Source organism: Chanodichthys erythropterus, chromosome 14, assembly GCF_024489055.1.
Source record: "Chanodichthys erythropterus isolate Z2021 chromosome 14, ASM2448905v1, whole genome shotgun sequence".
NCBI lineage: Eukaryota > Metazoa > Chordata > Actinopteri > Cypriniformes > Xenocyprididae > Chanodichthys > Chanodichthys erythropterus.
The window spans coordinates 12,119,456-12,144,214 of record NC_090234.1 but is presented as its reverse complement, the minus strand read 5'-3'; the positions used below and the strand labels follow the sequence as shown (position 1 = coordinate 12,144,214).

The 24,759-nt window shown below is 34.4% G+C and overlaps 1 protein-coding gene and 1 long non-coding RNA gene across 3 annotated transcripts in view; one reads left to right on the top strand and one right to left on the bottom strand.

Moving 5' to 3' along the window:
• Positions 1–1,841: 1,841 nt before the first annotated feature.
• Positions 1,842–18,210, bottom strand: LOC137036146 (uncharacterized). The gene is made up of 3 exons (XR_010897142.1): positions 18,100–18,210; positions 5,588–5,673; positions 1,842–2,953 (listed from the first exon to the last, which is right to left on the bottom strand). It is a non-coding gene; the product is annotated as an uncharacterized lncRNA (long non-coding RNA).
• Positions 18,201–24,759, top strand: part of LOC137036144 (rho GTPase-activating protein 6) — a 56,102-nt gene continuing 49,543 nt past the window's right edge. The window contains exon 1 of one of the 2 annotated variants that reach the window (XM_067410163.1): positions 18,201–18,814. In XM_067410163.1, the coding sequence (XP_067266264.1) occupies positions 18,389–18,814 (426 nt within the window). In that variant the 5' untranslated portion in view covers positions 18,201–18,388. The remainder of the gene's footprint in view (positions 18,815–24,759) is intronic. The other variant, XM_067410162.1, reaches the window with a different exon arrangement.

Genomic DNA, 24,759 nt, shown 5'->3' with positions numbered 1-24,759 from the left:
AGTGTGTGTTACATGTTAGTGAAGCAGTCATAATGAGTGTGTGTTACATGTTAGTGAAGCAGTCGCAATGAGTGTGTGTTACGTGTTAGTGAAGCGGACACAATTAGTGTGTGTTACATGTTAGTGAAGCAGTCGCAATGAGTGTGTGTTACGTGTTAGTGAAGCGGTCATAGTGAGTGTCTGTTAGCTTTTTGTGTGATGTCATTGCCCCCTTTCATTACTCCAGACGCCCCTCTTCAGGCTCTAAGAACACCTTACATGTGGTCAAATGGCTGTAATATGGCGTTCTGCTTTATTCACCACCCACTCATTCATCCTTACTGTGCTCATAATCTTTCCACTCACATTTTCATCTCTCCTTGACACTTTCACCTCATAAATGTGTGGAAGTAAAACCTCAAAGAGCTTTTAGAGTCTGTAAAAAATAAGCTCAGTCTGATAAAAATAACATGATTATTTCCTCCTGTGAAATGAATATTTAACGTGAAGCCATCCAGTCATGTGGCATGACACAAGCCCAGGGCCATGAAGCACAGCATGACGAGCAGTGGCCTGCTTTTCCATCACACACACACACACACACACACACACACACACACACACACACACACACACACACACACACACACACACACACACACACGCACGCACACACACGCACACACACACGCACACACAGAGTTTGCAATGCTTATGCATCTGCTGCAGCACAAACTGCTGCTGTATCGGCTCCTGCCAGAGTAAACGACAGGAAAATGTGTTTATCTCACTGTATGACACACGCCGATCAATACGTGGAATATTCAGTGATCCAGTGGCTTATAGATGCAGTCAGAGGGCGTCAGAGACTGTGACCGCAGACTTTCTGCATCTTCACATGGATACTCTGACATTTACTCATCCCATCACATGATTAAAGCTCAAATAAAGCTATTTGAAATGTGGTTCACAGACATGAAAACTTACCAGGGATTATAAATATGATAATTTATGACTAATAATATAGAACAGGGTTTCCAAACAGGCGTTTGTGAGTTAAAGAAAAACTAATAATTAAAGTAATACTTATTTAATAAAAATTATGTAATTCTAAGAATTATGACATAAAAAGTTGAAATTATGACAAAAAGCATTTATGACATTAAAAATCACATCGAAATTATTACAAAAATTATAAAAAGTTTAAATTACAACATAATAAATCGAAATTATGATTTACAATATTTAAAATTCTAACAAAAAGTTCAATTTTTGACATCAAGTCAATATTATGACAAAAAGTTGAAATTATGACAGTCATAAGTTATAACTATGACATATGAAAACTATAACATACTAAGATTTATGAAATTAAAATTTTTAATTATGACAACAAAAAGTCAATATTATGACATGAAAAATTGTAAATATGACAAATCAAAATTATGACAAAAAATTGTGACAAAAAATTGTGATAAAAATCATAACAATAATTCTACTTTATGACATAAAAATTTGAAACTGTGAAAAAATTTGAAATTGACAAGTTAAATTTATGACAAAAAGTCAATGACATGAAAAATAATAAATATGACATATTTATGACAATTATGACATAAAAAGTCATAATTATGAAATAAAAAATAATATTTTGATTTGAAATGTCAAATTATGACAGACATTAAGAGATAAAGTCATAATTAGGATATGAAGTTTATTACATTATATACTTCATAATGACTTTAAAATGTCAAAAAAATATAATGACTTTTTATCACATAATATTACAAAGAAATAATGATAAATGTATTGATATGTGTTGACAAATTATTGTAATATTAACTTAAAATCTCAGGGGGACTTTAAAATAACAAAAATGAGATGTCAACGATCTGAAATGAATTTACTATGCATGGTTGAATGCTGCAAAAGTGCATAAAATGTTTTCAATAAACAAACAAACACATTACATTTATCAATGATCATTCGTGCCTTAAGTCCAAACAGGGCTGTGTTTAGTATTTTCATAATTATAGTTGGCTTCAGATGCAATGCACAAACAAGCCCTTGAGATCCATGAGAATATATCTATCAAAAAAATAATGCATATTTCTCTGGCTATATATGGATCTGAGCGATGCTTTTCTATTCAAACAGCTGCACAGATACTGTATGCGTAACGTTAATAATTCAGAAGAAGTGTATCCTGTACAGCTATTGCATAACAAACAATAAAACGGTCATTTGCATATTGGGAGGAGACTTAGTGCATGCAAAACAGATGTGTGTGTTTGAGAGAGAGAGGGAATAGCATAATACTTTGAAATAGTTTTGTAAGATAAATACCTTAACCAGGTCTAGTGTTTTGCTCTTTCCTCATATTTAACATGTTTAAAAATATAAAATATTTTCCTCATATTTTAATAGTTTAATCGAACTCGTAGGGTCATTAAAAACAAATATCCCCACTCATACTGAAGAGAAAATGGCCAACTTCTCACCTGCAAGTAGTGCAGAAATTGTAATAATTTGACACTATATGATAAAACCACAGAAACTATGATTGGAGATAAAACACATCATGCTTTTGAAGGCTTTGCATCAGTCCACGATCAATCAAATCTTCCAGTGACATCATCCACGCTCAAATGACATCATCGCCGTGCTGTAGTGCTGTCATGTCATGATGTGCAGAACCTTACGAAGCAAAAACAAAGCGCAGCTGCTCTCCTCAGCTCAGCTGTTGCCGTGGTTTCAGATCTTGTACGCACGTTACTGTCGCGACCCCAAAGAGACGCAGCTGCTTCATGCAAGATGTGCAGCGTTTGAGCGTTACGTAAGCTCCTCTCTGCTTGTAGTGAAAAATTTGAGTATCCTATTCCTCTATCGATTGTTTCTCTTGTGTCCACACACACGTCTCTCATTGGCCAGCAGAAGCACAGGGAATATTGGGTTCACAGTATCTGGCAATTATCTGAAATGTGGGAGAAAAGAATCAATATGCTAGTAAGGTCACAAAAAGAGACAGAGACTTACTTAAAATGCAGAAACCATCTTCCACAGGGTGAGTCTGGAAAGGCAAATCTCCCAAATCCTGCCCTTCACTTGTGAAATCACAGGACTGATATGACAGTCATACAGCTTTTGTTGAAAAATCTTTTCCAGCAAAGCTTCATGGCAAATCTTGAAATGATTTATATAATGCATAATGATGAATAGACCAGCAGAGGGGTATTTCAGTGGAACGAAAGCAGGTTGTGAACGCTGAAAATCACAGGACAGCAGCACACTGAAGAAATGAAAAGGTCATGTTTAGTTGGCGATTCAGATTCCCACGTTTGTACTTTACTAGAGATTCTGACAAAAAAAAAAAGTATTGCTGCAGTCTATTTTAAAAACATTTAATTCATTTTTTCATTTATTTTTTAATCCATTTGAATGAATGATTCAATGACTCACTTGTTTCACTACTGGATGAATCAGCTTTTTTGAATGAATTCCTTGAGTGAATGATTCAATGACTCACTCATAAAGACTTCACTCGTTTCACTACTGGATGAATCAGCGTTTTTGAATGAATCTCTTGAATGAATGATTCAGTGACTCACTAATAAAGACTTCTCTTGTTTCACTATTGGATGAATCAGCGTTTTTGAATGAATCCCTTGAGTGAATGATTCAATGACTCACTCATAAAGACTTCACTTGATTCATTACTGGATGAATCAGCTTTTTTGAATGAATCCCTTGAGTGAATGATTCAATGACTCACTCATAAAGACTTCACTTGTTTCACTACTGGATGAATCAGCGTTTTTGAATGAATCTCTTGAGTTTATGATTCAATTACTCACTCATAAAGACTTCTCTTGTTTCACTATTGGATGAATCAGCGTTTTCGAATGAATCTCTTGAGTGAATGATTCAATGACTCACTCATAAAGACTTCACTTGATTCATTACTGGATGAATCAGCTTTTTTGAATGAATCCCTTGAGTGAATGATTCAATGACTCACTCATAAAGACTTCACTTGTTTCACTACTGGATGAATCAGCTTTTTTGAATGAATTTCTTGAGTTTACGATTCAATGACCCACTCATAAAGACTTCTCTTGTTTCACTACTGGATGAATCAGCGTTTTTGAATGAATCCCTTGAGTGAATGATTCAATGACTCACTCATAAAGACTTCACTTGTTTCATTACTGGATGAATCAGCGTTTTTGAATGAAACCCTTGAGTGAATGATTCAATGACTCACTCATAAAGACTTCACTCGTTTCACTACTGGATGAATCAGTGTTTTTGAATGAATCTCTTGAGTGAATGATTCAATGACTCACTCAAAAAGACTTCACTTGTTTTACTACTGGATGAATCAGTGTTTTTGAATGAATCTCTTGAGTGAATGATTCAGTGACTCACTCATAAAGACTTCACTTGTTTTACTACTGGATGAATCAGTGTTTTTGAATGACTCTCTTGAGTGAATGATTCAATGACTCACTCATAAAGACTTCACTTGTTTCACTACTGGATGAATCAGTTTTTTTGAATGAATCTCTTGAGTGAATGATTCAATGACTCACTCATAAAGACTTCACTTGTTTCACTACTGGATGAATCGCAGTTTTTGACATAAAAAGTTAATTATTAAATAACTGACACAATTGACATACCAAGTTGAAATGATGACATAAAAAGTCATTAAGCCACTCATAATATGAAAAGTTGTGAAAATTGTAACATAAAAGGTCATATTTATGAGATCAAGTTATAATTATGATGTAACAAGTCAAAATTATGACATATTAAATTTAAATTATGACACTAAGTCATCAAAATTATGAGATACTAGGTAAAATTATGAGATAAAATAAATTTAGCCATTCATAACAAGAAAAGTTATAAAATGTATTAAATAAAAGCGATCAAGTCATAATTATGACGTAAAATGTAAAAATAATGACATACTCAATTAAAATTTATCCTTAAGTCATCCATTATATGACAATTATGACATAAAAGGTCATATTTATGAGATCAGATTATAACTGATGTAAGTCAAAATATTGACATGCTAAGTCAATCATGAGATAAAAATGCATAATTATATGACATAAGAAGTTGAAACTATGACATAAAAAGGCTATATATATTTTTATGTCATAATTTTGATGTTATATGCCATAAATATGTCATAATTGTGATTTACCAAACCATGATTTTTTTCTTTCATAGACATGCCCAAGAGTGTAAAATGAATAATCAATATTTCTGCTCCATTTTCCCGAGAAGAGAAAGACTGTCCTTTTCGAATGAATATATATATATATATATATATATATATATATATATATATATATATATATATATATATATATATATATATCTGCTAAGAGTATGGGTCAGTAGGTGTAGCGTGTGTGTGTGTGTGTGTGTGTGTGTGTGTGTGTGTGTGTGTGTGTGTGTGTGTGTGTGTGTGGTGCTGTCCATTGAGGAGGAAATGTGAACCCTTTCTGTCGCACCTCTTAGCGAGCTTCACAGTCTCTGTCGGTGCATGTTGGTGGTTGTTTAAAACGCAGCCGTCCATTTGCACACTCACCGTTCCTGCTGTGAGGTGGGAAGGGTGCGAATCACAGCCGTCCAATCTCACACCTTCAGGACACCGAGGAATCCAGTCTCCTGAGCCTGTCCTCAGATAAAAGACAAAATCATTACTGAAATGAATGTACATTCTGTCATTATTCACTCATGTGCGGTTCATGCATGTTGTTCTTTCTGTGGCGCACAAAAGGAGAATAATCATAATGCAGCTCTTTTTCATAAGCATTAAAAAGTGCCAGCTCTCATACACAGATCACTATACTCACACAGTAAACCTTGATCTAACTGCATATTGCCATGAGTAACTGCTGCTGTCTGCACTTTGTAGCTCATTACATTTGCTTTGGTGCATTAATATATGAGCATGCTATTTGTGAAAGAAACACAGGTCTCACCTGGTAAATTAATTATTATAAATAATGTCAATGCAATTAAAAAAACTGTAAGTATGGTGTATGTCAAAATTATGACATACTAAGTTGAAATGATGACATAAGGTCATATTTCTTAGATCAATTCATAATTATGATGTAAAAAGTCTAAATAATGACATGCTAAGCCAATTATAACATGAAAAGTCAAAATACTATATTCAATAATTAATGACATACTAAGTTGACATTTTTGACAAAATGTCATTAAGTCATTCAAATATTAAAAGTTGTGAAAACTGTGACATAAAAGGCCATATTAATGAGATCAAGTCATAATTATGGCATAAAAAGTCAAAATAATGACATACTAAGTTGAAATTATGACAAAAAGATTAAATTATGACAAAAAAGTCAAATTTACAAGTTAAAATTGACAGTTGAAATGACATAAGTCATTTATGAGATCAAGTCATAATTATGGTGTAAAACGTCAAAATAATGGCATACTAAGTCATAATTATGAAATAAAAAGTCATAATTAATGACAAAAAGTCATAGTTATGACATACTAAGCTGAAAGTTATGACAAAAATTTGGAATTATGACGTACAAAGTCAAAATTACAACATAAGTCAAAACTGACAAGCTAAGTAACAATGAAAAGCTAAATTAGGACATTGACCAATAATTTGAAATGTATGACAAAATGTCAAATGTCAAGTTATTCAAAATATGAAGTTGTGAAAATTATGACATACTAAGTAAAAATGATGATGAAATGTCATTAAGTCATTAAAAATATGAACAGATATGAAAATCATAACATAAAAGGTCACATTTATGAAATCAATTCATAATTATGATGTAAAAAGTCAAAATTATGACATACTAAGTTTAAATTTATAACAAAAAGCTGAAATTATGACATTGAACTCAAATTTACAATACAAGTCAAAATTACGAGAAGTTAAAATTGAAAAAGTAAGTTGAAATGACATAAAAAGTCATATTTATGAGATCAAGTCATAATTATGATGTAAACAGTCAAAATTAATGACATTCTAAGTTGAAATTTATGACAAAAAGTTGTAATTATGACATACTAGGTCTAAATTGCAAAGTCAAAACTGACACAAGTAATAATGAACAGGTAAATTAGGATATTGACCAATAAAACAAATAGTCCTGAGTGAAACAGCAGAGCAATAACACTTTCCTAACCGTGAGTCATTTCATTTCCTGAAATCATTACGAATCCACCGGACAGAGATGATTCACAGAAGCCTTTTAACAGCGATCAGGCTCTGTTCCCAGAGCAGATACAGATTCCTTCTGATCGAAAGTGCATTTGAGGTGATCACTTCTGAGATGTGATGCAAAGAACTTAAGATCATATAAAAACATCTCTGTTAGAAGTCAGAAAAGGGCAGTGCAGCACTGCAGACAATGATGCTCTTCCTCAGTGTTTCTGTCTTGATTTCCAGCACAAATATCTGAACGTTCTTAAATCAAGATACATTTACTGGAGAAGAGAAATGACTGAAAAATGTATCAAAATGGCAAGGCATTGTTTAAATGTTCCACTAGAGGGCGAATCAAGCATGTGCAATAAAGTAAGAAGAGCACTTAAACTGGCTCAATCAATCATATATACATTTAAAAAAGCAATAAAATGTCCAAACATATTCGTTTTAGTAAAGTATAATGTGTTGAAATATTTAAATTGATCATTTTGAGCTGAACCGCATATGCACTGAAACTAAATGTACTTTGAAATCATTTTCACACAGAAATTGCTAGTAAATTTTACAAATAATTAAAATGAATTAAATGTAAAATTATGAATCAGAAAAAAAATGAAATAGTATTTTCTTGTAAAACGTACTCCAGTAATCTTTCTTCATGTTTTTCCAATCACACTGTGATTCTGTGAAGGCATACGGCAGAAAGATCACTGATTTTCAAGCAGAAAAAGGAGTTTGATATTCTTCATAATTGCTTCTCGACAGTGAAAACATCATTTATAAGATTAATAAATACTGTAGAAGTGTTATTCATTGTTAGTTCATGTTGTACCCTTCAAAATACAGTCTAACAGCACAGACTAGTGTGTAATACTGGAACTGCAGTCTATTCCCAGAATTCAACACTGGTGACACATCACCGCAGTGCTCCTCAGGACATTTGAGCAAAGTGACTAACGTGATGTGAACAAAGGCTGTCATTGACACACAGAAGGGTTAGTCATTGGTTTCTGCGGTTCTCAGGTGTGTGTCTGTGAGAAGGAGCTGACGCTGCATTACTGCCGTCACACCGCCGGCCATGACAGTCACACACACTGCACATCACTGCTTACATCTGAACAACTTTTTTTGTCTTAGGTTGGTCCAACTTATATTGTTTACTTAGGTTTAATAGTGCAATAAATATGTTTTAAAATTAAGAAATATATAACTGTAATGGAATTATGACATTTTTAGTTACACTCTAAAAAATAGCTGTAAAAAACAAAACAAATTTACACAGTTAAATATCATTTTCCATTGAAACATTAATATACTGTGAAAACAATGCATTCTGGGTAATATTTGTAATTTTCGAGAAATTAACGTATAGGCTACTTTCTCGAAAACGACAAATAATATTAACCAAAATGCACTGTAATATACAGAAGTAATAAAACATAAAAACAATGCATTCTGGGTAATATCTGATGTTTTCGAGAAAGTACCCTATATTATCCAGAATGCATTATTCTGTAATAAAACTTAAAACTAATGCATTCTGGGTAATATTTGATGTTTTCGAGAAAGTAACGTAAAGGCTACTTTTTTGAAAACTACAAATAATATTAACCAGAATGCACTGTTGTATACAGAAGTAATAAAACGTAAAAACAATGCATTCTGGGTAATATTTGTAATTTTCGAGAAATTAACGTATAGGCTACTTTCTGGAAAATGACAAATAAGATTACCCAAAATGCACTGTAATATACAGAAGTTATAAAACATAAAAACAATGCATTCTGGGTAATATCTGATGTTTTCGAGAAAGTACCCTATATTATCCAGAATGCATTATTCTGTAATAAAACTTAAAACTAATGCATTCTGGGTAATATTTGATGTTTTCGAGAAAGTAACGTAAAGGTTACTTTTTCGAAAACTACAAATAATATTAACCAGAATGCATTGTTGTATACAGAAGTAATAAAACGTAAAAACAATGCATTCTGGGTAATATTTGTAATTTTCGAGAAATTAACGTATAGGCTACTTTCTGGAAAATGACAAATAAGATTACCCAAAATGCACTGTAATATACAGAAGTTATAAAACATAAAAACAATACATTCTAGTATTGTCCAGAATGCATTGTAATATACTGTAATAAAACTTAAAACTAATGCATTCTGGGTAATATTTGATGTTTTCGAGAAAGTAGCCTACATATTTCTTTATCAAAAAACAAATAAAATTACCCAGAATGCATTGTTTTTACGGTATATTACCGTTTTAATGGAAAACTTTTACTGTGTGAATTTGTTTCACTTTTTTTTTACAGCATTTCTGGCACAATGTCTATTGTATTCATAAATCTTTTATGTTACACATGGAGCCGTTTGAAGAAATTGTGCAAGAGAACTCAAAACCGGATTTGCAAACACATTAAATTTTATTTCTAAACGCGCGGTTTGTTGCATTTTTCCTCACTTTACAAACCTGTAGAGCATTTTTTTGACTTTCTTTGCTAATTCTGAGTTGGTTTATTTCTGAAACAAAGGCCAAAATGCATCACATCAGTCTAGTTTCTCCAACAAACCTCGATATTTATGGTGTCATTGGGATAATCTCCTGCCAGCGCTGTCTTTTAAACTCAAGAGAAGTTATTGTGCAACCAGTCAGTCAGTTGAGCAAGAGTCCAGAAAATGTTCAGACATGACGAGAACAAAATCGAGTGAAAAATATAATGACGAGAGGGTGTGTCTGTTTCTTCATCTCTACTGTCATTTTAATTAGGCTGGAATGACAAAGTCAACATACTGTTATTGTACACACTTGGGTTATTGTTAGTTCCTCTAAACCTCTTTTTTGCATGGGCTTTTTTGAGATTACTTAGCCTAAAAGTTTATATCAATTTTTAATTTTGTCAATTCAAATACATTGGACAAAACAATTGTATAAATTAAATTTAGTTAAAATATTTTTTTATAGTGTGTGCAGCTCTTCAAATATTTTAGTTACATTTGTAACTTCTGGAAACTTTTTTATGTTTAAGCCGACATCAAAGTTTGTTTTGACAATGTTTTCCTAATTATTATGTAAGATATTTTGAAAAACGTCTCATTGTCCAAAGCCAATGGGGTCCAATGTTGTTTTGAAGCCCAGCATTTCTTAAAATATCTTCTTTTGTGTCTCACGGAACAAAGAAATCCTTACAGGTTTGGAACACAAATTAAAAAGTGTTTAAAAGCACATGATGTGTGTCTATCTGAATATCCCTTAAAAAAATAAGTATACTTCAAGTTCAAGTTCAAGTTCATACTTCAAGTAAGTAAAGTTCAAGTATTTTACTTTATGCAGCAAGTGTACTAATATTAATGTACTAGTACTATACTTGTAAGTGTACTATACTTGGGACTAAATTGGACCACTTTTTATTGTATAAAAGTATACTTTTAAGTATACTTTAAGTGTAACAGTAGTAAACTTTGAGTACACAACTATGTTTTTTGTTTGTACTGCAACTATACTACAAGTGGATTTATGGGGCAGTTTACTAGTTAAATACTTGTAGCACATTTTTTAGTTTATTAAAGTACCCTTTGAAGTATACTCTCGATTAACTACTACTTTAGTAGTTTTATACTACACTTGTAAGTTTTCTTGAAGTGAACTTAACTATTTATATATTATTTTTGCACTTTAAGTATACTACTATGATCCAATTTGGGTATTAATTTGTGTTTGTTTTCTTTATAAATCCATATTTTCAAACAATGTATGTTTATAAGACAGTGTGTAAAACTCTGTGAGTATATGGACTAAATATACTTAGACTTTTCTGTCAGTATAAGTCAAGTATTAAGAGAAGTTCATAAAAAGTAGACTGAAAGTATACTTATTTTTTAGTTTAAAAGAAGTATACTAATAGCACACTTGAATAAACTTCTTTTTTTGTAAGGGACTACAAACTGTTCAAAGTTATATCCAAAGTATTACTTAGACTAATTTTAATTATGAACATAAATGTTTCTAATACATCCATGCATCTTTACTGTATGGAGATCTTCCGAAATGCTCTCAGTTACACCCTTATTTGTTTACGTTCACAGACCTTAAAAGAGGTCTTCGGAGATCCTTTTTCCTGTGCTAAAATGAGATAATAACCCCATGTCGAGAAGCTCTGGGGGTATCATGTAAACTCTGGAATAATATGTTGCAGATCTAACGCAAAGTCTTTTCTCTTTGAGGGGGTTTGATGGCATTTACTATGACTATGGAGTTTATTTAAACCTCTGTTTTCTTCTTCCTCGTCTTCCCCAGCAGACATGCATGTGTTATGATATTCTAATTAAGATTGATCGTTCAATTCTGGTGGGGAAATATATCATATCAATAACTCAATGCACAACCCTTGGGGACGAATTGCTGTCATGCTGTGAGTATAAATTAAGACAGCGTATGGGTGTGGAAGTGAAAAACTGTGACCAAAGCTTACATTTTCTTCATAACATCCAACTGAATTCTCTGTGGAAACCATCGCACTGTTGTGGCGATCAAGCAAAACAGTCAACATCACAAGAATTGGCTTCTTTTCAATCCACGAGTTGGAAGTTCAATTGGAATGACTGGAGGAAGAATTACTTAAAGGGATAGTTGACACAAAAATAAAAATGCTGTCATCAAGTGTAGTCCCATAATGTGAAATATTTATTAAAAATTGGCCTATATAAAAATATGTGAAATATGTTATAATATTACATTTATAAAAGTCAAAATCCTTTGGAATTCAATTTTGAATCTCACTGTAGTCAAAACTGAATTACAATTCAAATTCATATTTTTAACTCTCATTTACTGAGCCCCACACATGACATGCAAGAAATAAAAGTAAATCATGCACACGATTTACTAATCCGTTCCCTCGATTTGCTAAATTGTGTGCTTGATTTACTATTTCGTTCCCTCAATTTGCTAAATTGTGCGCTCGATTTAAAATTTTATTCCCTCGATTTGCTAAATTATGCGCATGATTTACTATTTCGTTCCCTCAATTTGCTAAATTGTGCGCTCGATTTAAAATTTAATTCCCTCGATTTGCTAAATTGTGCGCATGATTTACTATATCGTTCCCTCAATTTGCTAAATCGGGTGCTCAATTTACTATTTCGCTCCCTCGATTTGCTAAATAGTGCGCTCGATTTAAAATTGTATTCCCTCGATTTGCTAAATTGTGTGCTTGATTTACTATTTTGTTCCCTCAATTTAATAAAACGGTGCGCTCGATTAAAAATTTTATTCCCTCGATTTGCTAAATTGTGCGCATGATTTACTATTTCGTTCCCTCAATTTACTAAATTGTGCACTCGATATAAAATTTTATTCCCTCGATTTGCTAAATTGTGTGCATGATTTACTATTTCGTTCCCTCAATTTGCTAAATCATGTGCTCAATTTACTATTTCGCTCCCTCGGTTTTCTAAATTGTGCGCTCGATTTAAAATTTTATTCCCTCGATTTGCTAAATTGTGCGCATGATTTACTGTTTCGTTCCCTCAATTTGCTAAATCGTGTGCTCAATTTACTATTTCGCTCCCTCGATTTGCTAAATAGTGTGCTCCATTTACCATTTTATTCCCTTGAATTGCTAAATTGTGCGCATGATTTACTAATTTGTTCCCTCGATTTGCTAAATTGTGCACACGATTTACTATTTTATTCCCTCGTTTTGCTAAATTGTGTGCTCGATTTACTAATTCGTTCCCTCGATTTGCTAAGCTGTGCGCTCGATTTACTATTTTGTTCCCTCGATTTGCTAAATCGTGCGCTCGATTTACCATTTTATTCCCTTGAATTGCTAAATTGTGCGCATGATTTACTAATTTGTTCCCTCGATTTGCTAAATTGTGCATACGTTTTACTATTTTATTCCCTCGATTTGCTAAATTGTGTGCTCGATTTACTATTTTATTCCCTCGATTTGCTAAATTGTGTGCTCGATTTACTAATTCGATCCCTTGAATTGCTAAATTGTGCGCATGATTTACTAATTTGTTCCCTCGATTTGCTAAATTGTGCACACGATTTACTATTTTATTCCCTCGATTTGCTAAATTGTGTGCTCGATTTACTAATTCGATCCCTTGAATTGCTAAATTGTGCGCATGATTTACTAATTTGTTCCCTCGATTTGCTAAATTGTGCGCATGATTTACTGTTTCGTTCCCTCAATTTGCTAAATCGTGTGCTCAATTTACTATTTCGCTCCCTCGATTTGCTAAATTGTGCGCTCGATTTACCATTTTATTCCCTTGAATTGCTAAATTGTGCGCATGATTTACTAATTTGTACCCTCGATTTGCTAAATTGTGCACACGATTTACTATTTTATTCCCTCGTTTTGCTAAATTGTGTGCTCGATTTACTAATTCGTTCCCTCGATTTGCTAAGCTGTGCGCTCGATTTACTATTTTGTTCCCTCGATTTGCTAAATCGTGCGCTCGATTTACCATTTTATTCCCTTGAATTGCTAAATTGTGCGCATGATTTACTAATTTGTTCCCTCGATTTGCTAAATTGTGCACACGATTTACTATTTTATTCCCTCGATTTGCTAAATTGTGTGCTCGTTTTACTAATTCGATCCCTCGATTTGCTAAATTGTGCGCTCGATTTACCATTTATTCCCTCGATTTGCTAAATTGTGCACACAATTTACTATTTTATTCCCTCGATTTGCTAAATCGTGTGCTCAATTTACTATTTCATTCCCTCGATTTGCTAAATTGTGCGCTCAATTTACTATTTCATTCCCTCGATTTGCTAAATTGTGCACACGATTTACTATTTTATTCCCTCGATTTGCTAAATTGTGCACACGATTTACTATTTTATTCCCGCGATTTGCTAAATCGTGTGCTCAATTTACTATTTCATTCCCTCGATTTGCTAAATTGTGCGCTCGATTGACCGTTTTATTCCCTTGAATTGCTAAATTGTGCGCATGATTTACTTATTTGTTCCCTCGATTTGCTAAATTGTGCACACGATTTACTATTTTATTCCCTCGATTTGCTAAATTGTGTGCTCGATTTACTAATTTGTTCCCTCGATTTGCTAAAGCTGCGCACTCGATTTACTATTTTGTTCCCTCGATTTGCTAAATCGTGCACTCGATTTACTAATTCGTTCCCTTCATTTGCTAAATTGTGCGCTCGATTTACCATTTTATTCCCTTGAATTGCTAAATTGTGTGCATTATTTAGCAAATCGTGGGCATGATTTATAAATTGAGGGCACGATTTAGCCAACTATTTTTTCCTGCATGTCATGAGCGGACCTTCGTACTAATTCCCTAAGGAGGTAAAACGTTGGGGCAGGAAATCATACATATTCTTTTTACCTTTAAGTATGTTTAAAAGCTAAGTCAAAAGCTAAGTCAAAAGTCAGTCAAACAGTGAGTTCATGTCATGTTGTAAAGATCAAATTTACAAACACATGAACAGTGAACACCACCCCAAAGTTGAAAATATGAGTGGGATTTTCTTTAAAACCAGAGTTACGAGTTGAGGCGTGTCAGTGAGAAATGTGGCAGAATACCACAATACTTGAAGCTATTTAGCAGTGGCATTGTCAAGCTTTTTACAACAAAATAAGCTAACTGTCTGCACAAACTATGATAGCATTGTAATGTAACAATATAATATGAAACGATAACGTTCACAGTGCCTTCATAAATTAATTAAAAACATAGAAAAGCAAAAAACACCTGATGCATGTTCTTTGTTCTTAGTAGATTTTACTTACTGTATTTTAGTTAATTTAGAGAAGGTATACACTGCCATCTTGTTCCGACGAAAAAGTGACTTGAATATGCTGCCTTCATGTGCTATTGGAATAGGGCTGGGTGATGTGACCAAAATCTTATATCACGATATGAGTAATTTTATATCACGGTAACGATATATATCACGATATAGTTATTTTTGCTTTAAATAAGATTTTTATGCCATCAAAATTTTCCATATCATTGAAATTTCATAATAATCATCAATTTCAATATAATTAAAACAATTAATACTAGCCTAAAAAACTCTCAAGCTTACTGAAGACAAATAAACTGTGATAAAGAAAGAGCAAAGAAAACAAACTACAATAGTACAAAGACAGACGAAATAGACCCGTGTTCAGTTCTTAGAATGGTTCAGCTAATCGTTAGGTGTGTCCCCGGCTTAACTCGAGCCTTGTCTTTCTCAACTGTTCCTTCACTTAAGACATAAATGGCTCTGTTTACTTGCAAATAAATGGACACTTTGGCACATAGGTATGTGTATTTAACCGTTCAAGCCCAATTAGGTGTCAGAAAGCACTCAGTTCAGTCCTCACACGCTCGCTGCACTCTGAGTTCCTTTTCAGGATATATTGCCCTTATAACTCTTTTATCATCAAGCACGTCCCACTCTTTATATTCTCAGTCATGTATTTCATCACTTTGAAGTGTTAATAGTGCAATATATTTAAGTACTACGATAATCTCTAACAATAGACATTTTATTTTGTGGTAACAATATATATCGTCATATCGCACAGCCCTATATCGGAATTATCGTAAATACGAGTTTCCTAGTTAAAAATTGGACATGAACTCCCTCTCAAGTGGTATTTACCACTGGAAAGCTCAGGGATCCTTTTGATACCCAAGCAGTGTTGCCAAGTCCGTGGTTTTCCCACAGAATTGGGCTACTTTTACACTGTTGCCACAGGTTGTTTTTTAAAGGCCCGGGTAAACTTTATTTCAGTTGATTGTGGAAGGCTTTCAAAATATTCTCAACAACGTCCACGGACTCTCCTGATGACGATGTGATTATGTCACACATGGACTGTCACGGAACATGGATAGCTGAAGTATACTTTGGGCTTTAGTCCGAACCCCTCCGCAATAGTTGTAGTTTCTACAACTATTATTCTACTATTATATACTCAATACACTACAGTTCACTGTAGTAAAAAAAATAAAGTATACTACATTACAGTTTATCTGTTCACTATAGTATGCTGTAGCATTCATTAACACAGTGTTGTAACTACTATAATAGCCTATATACATATTACAATTTAATATAGTATGGTTCAAAAAAACTATAGTATTTACTATAAATTAGTTTAATAATACTTTCCAAATAAATAGGAAAGAATAAACCTGGTATCTCTATGATTCCGACAACCGCAGTCTTTAACGCGACGAGCTCGTAATCACGACTTCAGAATAGCACATGAAGGCAGCATTAATTTAAGTTAAGATCATTTTTAACAACTTATGCTGCCTCCACGTGCTCTCGGAATTATCATATAGGCCTACGAGTTTCCTAGGTAAAATTTGCACATGAACGCCCTCCCATTCAGTGTTACCAAGTCCGCTGTTTTCCCGTGGAATTGGGCTACTTTTACACTGTTCCCGCAGTTGTTTTTCATGTCCGTGGGTTGAATCGACCCCAAATAACGTGATATTTAGTCCTTGAATGTGAATTTTACCAGGGAGCCCCGCCCAAAAACGCGGACACCCCATAACGCGATTCGTGGAACCCCAAATGTGATTGGGCTAGTTTTGGGGAGCAATTGGTTGGGTTTTGTTGTGACATCAATGTGTCGTCACGAGCTGCAGAGTTTAATTTAGATTTGTCTGTCGTGTTTTTTTTTACTCTTATATATGGAGTTCCCATTGACATACATTACATGACTGACAGACTGCAACGTTGGTGTTAAAAATCATCATTTGTGTTCTACTGAAGAATCAAAGTCACCTACATCTTGGATGCGCTGGGGGTAAGCAGATAAACATCAAATTTTCCTTTTTGGGTGAACTATCCCTTTAAGATCATTTTTAACAACTTATGCTGCCTTAATGCTCTCGGATTTATCGTATAGGCCTACTGGTGCGTTCAAGTCATGTCGGAAAGATCGTATTTACGAGCAGAACTGACATGAATGCCACCACAATGTCGTAAATACCAGTGGGAAGCTCGTAATTTTCTTTAAGCTCCGATCTGTACGAGTTGGGGGCGTGTCAGTCAGATACATGGCGAAATACCACAATATTACAGGTATTTAGCAGTGAATTGTCAGGCTTTTCTATTTACAACAAAGTAAGCTGATTCCCAGCAAAAAATACAATAGCATCACAATATAAAAATGTAATATGCAACAATAAAGTTTACAACAGCTTCATACATTAATTAAAAAACATAAAAAACTAATGTACATTATTTGCTCTACATTTTCTAGAAGCAGAAGTGTTGTTATTTTGTGTAATTAATTTAGAGAAGGCACACCGCCATCATACTCCGACGAAAGTGACTTGAACGCACCTACCGTCGTACACACGATTTCCCACCTCGTAAATACGAACTTCCCAGGAAGACTTGAACGCACCATACGAGTTTCCTAGGTAAAAATTGCACATGAACGCCCTACCATTTCGAAACTTGTCTTGTAATCACGACTTCAGAAGTGGGAATTGTCAAATTTCCGATAGCACATGAAGGTAGCATTAAATACATTATCTAATAATTAATATATATATATATATATATATATATATATATATATATATATATATATATATATATATATATATATATATATATATATATATATATATATATATATATATATATAAATTTTAAATATAACACATATTACAAACATATTTGTTTTAAAAGTCAATTGAACAATTGATGTTCATCGATCTAAGCGAAACGCGCCAAAAGACAATTTGGGTTGCGCGAGACGAACTTCAACAGAATTAAACACAAATATATTTTTATATTTAGATGAAATAACTCTTTTAGACTCCCCCTTGAAATGTATTTTATAATTGACACGGCCAGTTAACAAAAATTGTAAAAGTTTACCTCAGTTTTTCTCTTTGAGGAGGGCAGAGCTGGAGTGCGGGTAAAATGGGCGGGAACGTTCAGAGAGATGTTGAGAAACTTCACTGACGCGCTTTTTGGCGTGAACAGTGGAAACATCCTCGTTTATCTGCTGACAAATATAGCAGAGTTGGATGAGAGGATATACTTATTTTGATCAAATATATTTTTTCCACATTTTCACCTGCTGTTGAGAGGCAAACATCATCAGTCAGTCACGTTCACATGGGGTTTGTGTTTGGGGCGTCAGTCTGTGTCTCATATCGCAGGGATGTCCGCACAGGGGCTGCTAAACAGCGTCTTCTCGTGTTCCTCATCGGGCTCTAAAACCCTCGCAAAGAGAAAACTACAGCAGACTCGTAGTTTGGATTCTGCGCTGATGAGGAACGGCGCGACGCCCGGAGACGCGAATACCGTTCAGCGGTTCTCGAGCTCCACAGCTGGATTTACCAACAGCCAAACAGCTTCTGAGGACTCCAGACTGAAACAACGGCTTTCTTCGTCGAGTTTGTCGACATCTTCAGACGCTTCGTCGATCTCCAGTGCTCATTTTGACTACAGAAGTGGCAAACGCAACGCGTCCAGGGATTTATCTCTCAACCTCTCTGGTTCAAGCAACATCTTCTCACCGAGAAAGTGGCTTCAGAGAAAGTTGCCTCAGTCGGATGCTGTTTCCCACAATATCTGTAAATCTGAGGTAAGATTTTTAAAACATGCTGAAGAGTTCAAACGAGCTGTTGTTGACTTATAGATAATAAGTCCAGTGACAGATTTTAAATAGTTTACAAATATCAAAGCAAGTAAATTATGAGACTTCTAGTTCATTTTAAATGGTCATGTTGTGTGAATTTATCCATATATATATATATATATATAATTTCATATAGCCAGTCTCTTAATATAAACTGCATTAATTTTTCAAAATGTCATTTCAGTTTAAACTAATAAACCATATTATATCTTTAAAGTTAACAATTAGCATTTAAAATTCATTAACTGTGAGTCTTGGTATATGTTTAGAAGCATGAATCCAAGTTTCAGTATTGAGATTGACACTTTTCTTGTTCTTTTTGTATCACCATAACTTTTAATTCAGATTGCATTGATAATTAGTCATTCAGCAAGCGTTTTGTCCCAAGAAAGCTCACAATCAGTTTATCTTACAGGAGCAAGCATTGCTTGCAATGCCAAGTTTCAAGAGAATGCTTGAAACTAGAGTTGAAATAAAACTGCACCAACAGAGAAAAGCAAGAACAAGAAGAGATTTATAGTGCCTTTAAATCAAAAGGGATCTAATCCGCCCATTTTCAGAGTCTTGATGCTTTTTTTTTTGGGCTCTACTAGAACAGGTTTTCTTGCTTGAATGTTCAATATTTTCCCCATATTCTTCATTGTTGCTGCTCCTCTCTTCTCAGTCTGTCAGTTACAGGGTTGCCAGGTTTTCACATCACAACCCACCTGATTGCTACTCAAAACTAGCCCAAAACAGTACAAATTGCATTCTTGGGAGTAAAATCTGCTTTTAAGGCAGGGTTCGAGTGACGCTCAGTGTGTTGTGATTGGTGTGTAGGGAATGTCCCGCCCCTTACCATAACTGCCAGATTAAACATACTACTAACTAACTCAACCAGGCCCCGCCCCTTTATTCTTCTTATAAATTATTTAAATGAGGAATACTGTGAAGAAAACTCAAGATGGAAGCGTTTCAACGAGTTCAGAAACTCTGACACTGATATAGAGAAGAACTGGAACTTTGCAGAGCTTTTTCATGCTCAAGCAGCAACATTACACACTAAAGAAAGATGAACATGGCAAAAAGCATAATAGGACCCCTTTAAAGGTGCCGTAGAACGCGTTTTCAAAAGATATAATATAAGTCTAAGGTGTCCCCTTAATGTATCTGTGAAGTTTCAGCTCAAAATACCCCATATATTTTTTTAATTCATATTTTTAACTGCCTATTTTGGGGCATCATTAACTATGCATCGATTCAGTGCGCGGCCCCTTTAAATTCTCGTGCTCCCCACCCTGAGCTCGCGATTGCCTTAAACAGCATAAACAAAGTTCACACAGCTAATATAACCCTTAAAATGGATCTTTACAAAGTGTTCGTCATGCAGCATGTCTAATCGCGTAAGTACGGGATTTATTTGGATGTTTACATTTGATTCTGAATGAGTTTGATAGTGCTCTGTGGCTAAAGCTAACATTACACACTGCTGGAGAGATTTATAAAGAAGTTGTTTATGAATTATACAGACTGCAAGTCTTTAAAAAATGAAAATAACGACAGTCTTGTCTCCGTGGATACAGTAATAAACGATGGTAACTTTAACCACATTTAACAGTACATTAGCAACATGCTAATGAAACATTTAGAAAGACTTTAATTTACAAATATCACTAAAAATATCATGATATCATGTCAGTTATTATTGCTCCATCTGCCATTTTTCGCTGTTGTTCTTGCTTGCTTACCTAGTCTGATGATTCAGCTGTGCACAGATCCAGACATTAATACTGGCTGCCCTTGTCTAATGCCTTGATCATGGGCTGGCATATGCAAATATTTGGGTCGTACATATTAATGATCCCGACTGTTACGTAACAGTCGGCGTTATGTTGAGATTCGCCTGTATATAATATTTGCATCTTTTTCAAATTTTGTGGTGATAGCATAAAGTATATTGAATAAAGTGTTATTCATTTTTTCGCAGCTAGATGGCGCCCATGGGTGGTAAACTCTGGTTTACAGGCATTTCTCAGCACTCGTTATGAGTTCAAAATGGTTAGATGCATTAAAAAGCTGAGTTTCTAAGCTTTAAGATGATACCTATTTTGTGTTATTCCACGTTGGAAAACAAACATGGATGGATCCGGGAACATTGGATACACACTACATCCCGGAAAGATGAGAGACATGTTTTTAGCCAAGTATGTTACATCATTCCATGAGTAATATCTTGTGATCAATGCATTATAATATATTATTATATTGATTGGGTTCATTTTTAATCGTGAGAATCTGAAATAATGATATGCATTTTCTATGATCTGTGATTTTTCCTGAAGTTATGAGGACGTGAAATCTACATATTTCCATTTCTCTGTGTCAGACTTAACTTTATTTGTTGTCATTTATTTTATTTATTTATTTATTTATATGCATATTCTAAATAATGCCGCGAGTGGGGCTTGAGGAAGTGACGTCGCCTGCGTCTGCGCAGTGTGACCTGATGCAGCCCCTGAAGTGAGGCACAGGAAACAGAAATACAGCAAAATTATAATAATAACGCGACTAAACGAGACAAAATAACGTTATAACATTTCGTCTCGTCTCGTTTTGGTCAATGAAAATGAAGAGACATTTTAGCATATTTATTTTGTAAACCACATTTAGTCTAATTTTTATTTGTCAACAATATTGCATTATACATTTAATTATAGTCATCGTCACATGACCAGCATTTCCGTTGCGTCTCGTCACGTGATAAAGGTTCATTGACGACGATATTTAGTCAGAATTTTCGTTGACGAAAGCAGCACTAACTGAAAGATGTCTTCAACTGCTTCTTGAAGGTCGTGATGTTTGATCCACCACCTAACAACAGAGACAGTGAAGGTTCTGGAAATCGACCTTGTATGTTGTTGTAATGGAACAAGTGACACTTGTTTACTGATCATAGAGGATGGGAAGAAGCGTAAACTTGTAAGAGTGTGTTGAGGTTCAGTTCCAGTGACCGTTGGCTGACGTCAAAGCCTTGAATATAATGCAGACGGCTGAAGAAAGTCAGTGGAGTGAGACAAAGAGGGCTGTGACACGGACTCTGTTTGGTTGATTGAAGATGAGACACGCAGAGAGTGTGGAAAGGAGGATCTTGTGGTTCAGCTTGTCGAAGGCAGCAGACAGTGCTGGTAGGATGAAGACTGATGATTTGGCGTTAGATCTTGCCAGCCGCAGGGTTTCAGCAGGGAAGTCTCCCTGGAATGTCCACTTTTCTCCACTGCAGAATCCAATACAAATATAAAAAGAAATACTAACCCCAAAGACAGCTGAAGATATTGAACTCATACAGTGGATTAGCTGCTGATCCTGACTTTAATAAATGCATTATCCTCAAACCATTGACGTTAATTTAATACACAACCCCTTTGAGACAATGTACATTTGTTGTTGCTGTTGTTGTCACTTGATTGAGGGTTAGCACGCTTCTAAGATAATGACAAAATAATGTGCAATTATGTGAGCTGAACATTCTGAAGTGGAACCTGCTGTCAAGATGTGTTACATGCTCAGGATAAAATAACGTGGCATTAATCTCAGATGTTTCCAGGAAATACCAAGATGTTACGAAAGTGCTTGTTTTTTTAGGTTTTTGCTTCTTTGCAAGGATCAGGAACCAGTGAAATTGCATTATTAAAGGCATATATGACCACACACTAATCAATAAACGCCTCTTCATAAATAATGCATGTGTTCTTTCAACACAGTTTTGCCATACTACAATATTGAGAAGCCAAAATACCAAATTTGTAGATGTTTGTGTTGGCCAGCCCAAAGGGGAGCTCTCTTTGTAACAGTTACCTAACCTCTCAGGAATCTGGAGTTTATAAAGCTCCTCCTATAAAGCAGTTTAGCAGTGTCTTTTACAGCACTGCTCTTTCTATTATTTGGCCAATGAAACTGACTGGCAACAAAAGGCATGGTTTGTTTTTGGCCACATTGAACTCAAATGCATGCATAAAACTGCAAAAAGACACCTGAAATCCTTTTACAGTCCCAATTAAAACATTGTAAAATGACCGTGATTCTTAACCAATTGGGAATTGTGTGCAGAGTGAAATAGCCAGTAAGTTCAGTAATTCTTTGATTTTATGTTAAGGGTCATATACTAAGGGTCATAGACAAATGAAAAAACAAAGTAGTGGTCTTGCCAGACACAACAGTATTACTTGTGTATCTTTGCTTCCCTTTGGCCTCGTTGCAGACAATTTCAGTGAATCTGTTGCAGCTTAACAATGTTTAGATCCAGAGGCAAAGTGCTCTAGTATATCTCTGTAAAATCTCCGTTCAACCTTTATTGAGTTGCTTTCAACTGGTTTTAAATAAATTCCAATTTTTGGTCAAATTGCATTTATCTGCAGTGGTGCTCTTCACGTGTCGGTCAAAATTGACCACATTGTTTGAGTTTATTTTAATTAAATGAATGTAGTTTAGATTGATACTGTTTTTTTTTTTAAATATTTTGTATTTTTAGGGTTTTTTTATCGTACTAATTTATATTTACGCTGTAGCTATAATCCATTTTATTCATTTTCTGAGCATACACCTAATAATAATGAAATTTCCAACTTTTGTAATTTTTGAATGCTTTAGACTTTAATTTTGGTCTCTTTTCAAAGTCAACACTTGCTGAAGTGAAAAAAGTTTAAAAATGTTAACTTAAAACAAGTTACAGAATTTTACGTTTATTGTTTTGAAAAATGCATAATACTATTAGCAATTTTTATATGAAATATTTTCAAAAACACGTTTTACTCTAGAACTGCAAGAAAATCAAAGCCATAAATCTAAACAAGTTGTGTTCTAAATTTGAGGTTGATATCTCAAAAAATGATCTTTTAGTAAGATTTTGTTTGGCTGCAGTACCAAAAGTTTTCACTAGATGAAATTCATCTCCCATTCATTTCCAATGCGCTCATTTTTGATCGCGCGGAGCATTTAACCTTTTCGAATCATGTCTTTTTATTTTATTTTTTATTTTTTGCATGTGTGTTCACATAGCAAGTGCCAAAACGTTTACCAAGTTGCGTACCATTCCGATGAAGTAAAAAGTTCTTTAAAAAAAACTTTTTTTAAAACTTTTTCGGTCTAAAATGACTGAAGAGCACCAGAGGGTTAAGTATGGCTTAAAATATTAGATGTTATGTTAAATGTTTTATTGGGAAATTGCTATGAATAAAAACCCATCTTTGGTATTTTGTTTTCCTGTTGAATACGGAAACAAAAACAAACAATGAAAACGGCATGTTTTTACTTTTGTTGCATAATGATCAGTTGCTCAGAAAACAAGTAAACTGAATGAACTTTTTGTCAGTAGGCCCACATTGTTTTTTTATGTTCTGTGTAGCAAAAACTCTTGATCTCCTCTGCAGTAAGTCTTTTTGCTGTGCTAGAAGAAAGCGTGTAAGAGCGGAGCGCAGTTCTTCAGTAAAGTGACATCTGGTTTACATGAAGTCTGCCTAAGCTTCTATTTCTCACAGCAGAGCAGCATGACCTGATCTTTGGCAGCGCTACCCAGGCAAATAGTTCTTCCCACTGGAGACTGTCAACTGAGTACAACAGCACTTTAGGGTCTTTTTAAGGTCTTCTTTCATGTTCAACAGTTTTGTGAATCTTCAAGCTTGCAGTGGTCTTTAAAACGTTTGACAGTCTCATAGGAATATCTAAAATTAGCCAATATTTGAAGTCAACAAGTTCCTCACTGACTATCATGTTTCCCTTAGAAATGCATAATTTTATGGTTCATGTTGACAAGTTACCACGATTCAACACTATGGAATGCAGATAGCATGATTTTTACATTGCAGAAACATGTGGTACGTTCACAGACCAGTGAAAGTGGGGCATGTTCATGAGGT